We start from the raw sequence: 6,000 nt of genomic DNA, 5'->3' as shown, positions 1-6,000 counted from the left end.
GAAGAATGTAAATTCCACCAAACACTGCAGAGCTTTGATGCTATGAGGTCTATGATACAACAAAAACACATATGATTGTGAAATCGAAAATGAATCCAAATGCAAATATTGCGATATATCTGTGTGAACTCACTAAGATACATTGTTTTCCATTCAATGAAGGTCCATCCCCTCTCTTTTTCCATCTCCAAATCTCTCGCTTTTTCACAGGTACAGGTATTATTCCAGCTCTATCAAGAAAACAAACGGCCTTCTCTAAGCCACTAGAGACTGCGTTCTCACTGAGGCGACATCAAGGACAGACTCACAAATAAGCACAAACATACACATACTGGCCAGGTTAAAGCACACAAAGGGATCCTTCATACACATCCTACAGCCTCTTTTGGGCAAAAGCTTGAGCATCTAATCTTTTGTGAGTCCTGTAATCAATTGCCAGTCACAATTAAATTCAAAATTATTATTATTTTTTTAATCCCATCGAGACCATGTACTGTATTTGCTAGTATATTCCTATATGTTCCTAGAAAACGGAGCAAAGATATTAATGACTCATCCTGTACTACACTGAGTATTGACCAATCAGATGCTCTTTAGAACTAGAATGTCCCTCACCCAATATTGTCTCAACTAGAAAATAGCAAATCATAATTCATGATTGTAACATAACTAAACCCTACTGGCTATTTAAACATGCTTAGAAATACATAGCATAACATCTGATGCAACACTAGAACAGTTTGCTGTTCTAATAAGAAAAACTCTTTAAATGTGTTGATGCGAAATGTTTTGACAGGCAGAAAGATAAAAGAAGAAACTGGTTTCTTTGAGGATCAACAACAGTAATTCTTGTCAGTCAGAAACCTCTTCAAATTTAATTTAACAATTTAACAATGGACTCATAGTTCTAAATAGTACATTAGGATATGTTAAACATTTCATTGGACATCATGTTGTAATTTCACATTCACACAATACCCTGCATATTCAACCACAAAAAAAATGATAACAGTAATATGTTTGTATAAAAACAGGGATGCAACCCTACCCTAACTAACCCCCCCCCCCCCCCCCCCCCAAACAAAAAGTTAAAAGGAGGACAACAAGGTATAGATTTTTTTCCACGCACTTGAAAATAGAAGTGTAAAAATAGCACATATCGACGTTGCACTCAAAGTAAGAAGTCGCACTGGAGAGCAGCAACATTATCCACAGCATTCTGGCTAGTAGGCTTTTCACTGTCATGTGATCTCAGCATAGGTGATGGAATTCTGAAAATCAGACAAAAAAAATTTGTTTAACATCTAGGTCAATTACATAACACTCATTTGTTGTCTGAATCTGTTCAAAACATTCAAATGTAGTTTATACATATATGATCATTTGAATAGTAGGTGTAGAATATGACATGCTGACCATGTTTTTGATGTCTGAATTAAAATATTTCTCATCATTAGGTCAGAAATGTCAGGGTGATACAACAGTCCTAATATCATAATGAAGAAAAAAAATGTTATTTGTTAAACTGGAGTCATGCAGATTACTTGTGGATTATTGTGATGTTTTTATCAGCTATCTGGACCAGGCACCCATTTACTGCAGATGATCCATTGGTGAGCAAGTAATGTAATTTAAATCCCTCCAAATCTGTTCTGATGAGGGAACAAACTCATCTACATCTTGGATGAACTAAGGGTGAGTAAATTAAAATTTTGGGGTGAACTACTCCTTAAAAGGTTCATATGATGCTACATGCACTTTAACAAACTGTTAGAACTGAAATGTGTGTTGTCAATGTGTGTACACAACCACCCTAAAATGATTAAGAATTTATTTATTTTTAATCTGCTCATATCTTTACCCCTTTCTCAAATTGAGCCGATCTTAGATGCCTGTCTGTGTGACGTCACAAAAACAAGCCATAAAAACAAGCCACATCATAAAAAAAGAATCTGATACCTGCTCTGAAAATTTTCACAAAAATTTTACGATTTTTGGTGTTTGAGACTCGAGGACTGTTATTAAAGTCATTTGGACATGAATTGCTTTTCTACCTTCATTTCGTTGAAATGTTAAAGAGCTGGTGCACACTTAAGGCTGTGGGAATAAGTAATATCTACCTTAAAGATTAATGATGTAGCCTTGAAATAACCAAGTGTGGTGTGAGTGCTAGCCATGCATTGCAGGTGCATATGTCTTGGGCTTACAGGTAATCTTGATGAACTGCCTCACAGAGCCCCTGGGTTCACCCTTATATGAATCCAAAATGAATCTTGGGAAGTCATATTGAACTATTAATCAAAGATGGGCGGGACTCCTGCTGACTGTAGTGCATAATAGAGTTCGAAGGTGACAATATCTGCTTACCAGACTGTGGGACCATGACCTCAAGGGGACTGACTACCTGTTGAATATTGTATGGCAGCCCTACTGAACAATTCTGTTGAATACTGAAACAATTACCAGTGCACATCTGATCTGTGGACAGTGAGGTTCGAACATTAATCAGTGGATGACATTGAGGATGGATGGTAATGTGGAAACACGGGATTTAAAATCATTAAATTTGAAAATAAACAACAACAATAAAAGGTCTGCATGTCTAATCGAACGTTTTAGCTCAAAAGCAGTATGTACTGTAGAAGTGATATATTCAGCTGGATGTGCCTATTTTCTCAGAGACTGGAAGATAAACCCACTGACTAACTCTGATCTCTTGTGACACAGATACAAGAAATTCTGGCCTGAGGCAAAGCAGCCGAATGAACATACTGAAAAGAAATAATGGGGTTTACCAGAGAAGAACATTTAACATTCAGAACATAATATTCAGTGTCCAAAGGCTGTTCAGTGTGATGGTTGTCATCATAAGTATTTTATTATTCTATAAAATAAACTGAACTGAGATTGACAAAAAAAAGAAGCTAAAAGGAAAGGACTGTTTCTCAAACATTAAAGATTTCATCTTTAAGCCCCATTACCAAAACATGTAATACCGTTTAAGGTTTTAAAGTCACAGCCATACAGTAAGAGTTAAAATTTTAATGCTGCAAACTGAAAATTGCCACAGGCAAAGTCATAAGATGACCCACATAAAGATGACATGTTGTTCTGCAAATTTTTGAAGTGCGGATGAATGATCTTGTACAAGACATTTGTAAGAATCTCATCTACAGTGGGTAAACTAAGCAGTGAACACCACCATTTTTCTCAGTAAATATACTTCTAAAGGTGCTGTTGACATGAAATTTTCACCAGATTCTGGTAACAATCCAAGTACTCCATACAAATCTATCAGTAAATAGAAAGCAATCCTGCCCCTTGTCAGTATAAATTAATATTAGTTGGTTCAGTCCCAAAGGATGGTATATAAAAGGTGTCTCATGACCAACGTCTCACACAAGAAACATTTCATGATGGGTAAAAGCAAAGAGCTTTCTCAAGACCTTCGCAACCATATAGTTGCAAAACATACTGATGGCATTGGCACTGTTGGGGCCATAATTTCTGCACTGGCAAAATTCATATAATTGAAGGAAGGATGAATGAAAGAATGTACATTCATTCTTGATTAAAATCTGCAGCCATCTACCAAGATGATGAAGATAAAACAAGGGTGGACATTACAGCAAGATAATACCAAACACACAGCCAAGGTAACTCTCATTTGGTTTCAGAGAAAGAAAGTAAAGCTGTTAGAATGGCCCATCAAATCACCTGATTTGAATCAAATAGAAAATCTATGGAAAGAACTAAAGATAAAAGTTCATAGAAGAGCCCCATGGAACCTTCAAGATTTGAAGTCCAAACCACAGCTAAAATAATAATGACACAGAGGAACAATATTGCTAGAATCACTTAATTATTTTTTTCCAGCTAATGAACGAAAAAAATATATATTGTCAGTCAGTCAATCAGAATCCATCACCTTTAAAGAACTTGCAAAAAGTAACTGCAGTACATGCTTAGATAATAAACAGAATTTTATTATCCATTGTTGTGGATGTTAGTGTTTTATAGTTAAGTTTTTTTTTACAGTTATTGTTTTTGGTATGAACAGGGCTTGATATTTAAAGGTATGTTCACACCAAGATGAATGTTCAGTGCAAATACTGGTCTGTTAAAGTTTTTAATTCTAATCTCTATTCCACCGTGCTGTGGAGAAAACTGGCCAACCAATCAGATTAATGCCTTTGGTCACATGTCCAGAGCCTCTGCTGTTACATAAAACTATGACTTGATGGCATACATGGATGCACTATTTTGCTAAGTGACAGTGAATATCAGAGAAAGAATCCAGAAGAATCCAACTGCACTGGTGATTGAAAACATCACTTGCTAAAAGTGGACTGAATTTTTGCAAAAAACATTCGTTATTGGTGTAAACAGGCCTTAATACACTTTTGAATGTTTTCTGAGACATTTCTAATAAATTTCACAGATAAGTAACACATTTACTGTAATTAAAAAATAAACGGGAAATAGAAAAACTAATGTACTGTACACACTAAAACTAATGATCATTATTTACAATTTTCAAAAATCTTTGAAAAAGTTAATAATGTCTTTTTACATAGAAACTGGTCACAATAACAAGGTGTTTTAGTGTACATTCTAGTATACATGAATGCTTGTAGTAAAATACCTGGGACGCTATGTATTTCTCCATAGTGTGCTCCATCCTGGGCTGAGTGATCATGGGACCACTGGACACACTCTCCTCCGGTGGTATCTCACTCAGTAAGGGCTTCCCTTTGAAATTTTTCACCACACACACCACCTAACAAAAGAGTGCCCGTAGGGAAAACAAAAGGAAAGAGGGAAGTTTTACACCTCTGAAAGGCTTTTTGTAGCACACATACACAGCTTCTCAGGCTTATTATGATAAATGATAATGATATGATGATATAAATGATAAATTATGATTTATGTAAGTCTTGAAAGGGCAAAGATGCTCACATGACTTGTTGCCCAAAGTAAAAAGACTCTGTGATCTTTTGGGAAGAGGACACATGCGAGTTCATGTCCTGGAGGAGATTCATCCATTATCAGACCAAAATGAATACTTTCAATGAGACACTACAGGCAATGCTCTGCCTCTGCAAGACAGCGGCATAACGCATGGGAGGGTTTCAACAGAGGACATCTCAGGGCATTCTCCACTCATGGAGCCCTAAGTTGAACTAAACAGATGGAAGAATTAATTTTCTGCACTATGTGTGCTGCCCTTACCATTTTATAACCCTATACAGTAGGGCTCAACAATAAAAATGATGCTGGGCCAGTTTGAGAGTGTCATTGTCATTGTCTTTTGTTTGTTAATTATCTAAATGTTTTTATGCTTAATAAATTCTGATGTACTGAACACTGTTGTCCAATAGTGCTTATGTAATGTCCATTTGGCTAATATAGATGTGGTTCCCTTTCAAGGGAACTTCGAACTGCATCTTCTAGGGGGCGCTATGGGGACACCTCGTTGTGACCCGTGTCTGAAGCATTTATTGAAAAAACACCAACTTGTTGGCCGGCTACAGCCTCTGACGTCATTACCGGTGCGACTATAAACAGGCACCTGGAGAACACGTCATTCTCTTTTTCGTCTTCACTGACTGTTCTGTTTGAAGAGTGCATCTGAAAGAACCGGTAAGAGTGATCTTTCCTCTGTATATCATGGCGACTACTAGCAACCGTTTAGACAATGTGTGCATCCGTGTCGGCGTTATTTGACACCCGATGAAACATGCAATATTAACGTCATTTGTTTGGGTGAAGAGCACACACGCGATGTCTTTGAGGAGGCAATCTGTGTGCACGGTGAGAGTTTTTTCAATAAAAAAAAGCTCCGCTCTAGTTAGTCTCTCATCCAAAAAAAAGGGAAAAAGGCAGCCATCTGCTTCCCGCGGTTCAGGACCCGCTGCTGCTGAGTCACGGAGGAGAATGAGCTTGTGAGAATACAGGTGGATCTGTCTGAATGGTTTAAAGAGGGACTTTCGCGCTCGT

At 37.1% G+C, this 6,000-nt stretch overlaps 1 protein-coding gene across 1 annotated transcript in view; it reads right to left on the bottom strand.

Moving 5' to 3' along the window:
• Nucleotides 1–454: 454 nt before the first annotated feature.
• Nucleotides 455–6,000, bottom strand: part of plppr5a (phospholipid phosphatase related 5a) — a 33,740-nt gene continuing 28,194 nt past the window's right edge. The window contains exons 5-6 of the mRNA XM_059502108.1: nucleotides 4,646–4,780; nucleotides 455–1,271 (exon numbers count right to left, since the gene is read on the bottom strand). Of these exons, the coding sequence (XP_059358091.1) occupies nucleotides 1,242–1,271; nucleotides 4,646–4,780 (165 nt within the window). The 3' untranslated portion in view covers nucleotides 455–1,241. The remainder of the gene's footprint in view (nucleotides 1,272–4,645; nucleotides 4,781–6,000) is intronic.

Source organism: Carassius carassius, chromosome 20 (genome assembly GCF_963082965.1).
Source record: "Carassius carassius chromosome 20, fCarCar2.1, whole genome shotgun sequence".
Lineage (NCBI taxonomy): Eukaryota > Metazoa > Chordata > Actinopteri > Cypriniformes > Cyprinidae > Carassius > Carassius carassius.
The sequence above is the reverse complement of the archived record's forward strand: the minus strand, read 5'-3'. Positions and strand labels throughout refer to the sequence as shown.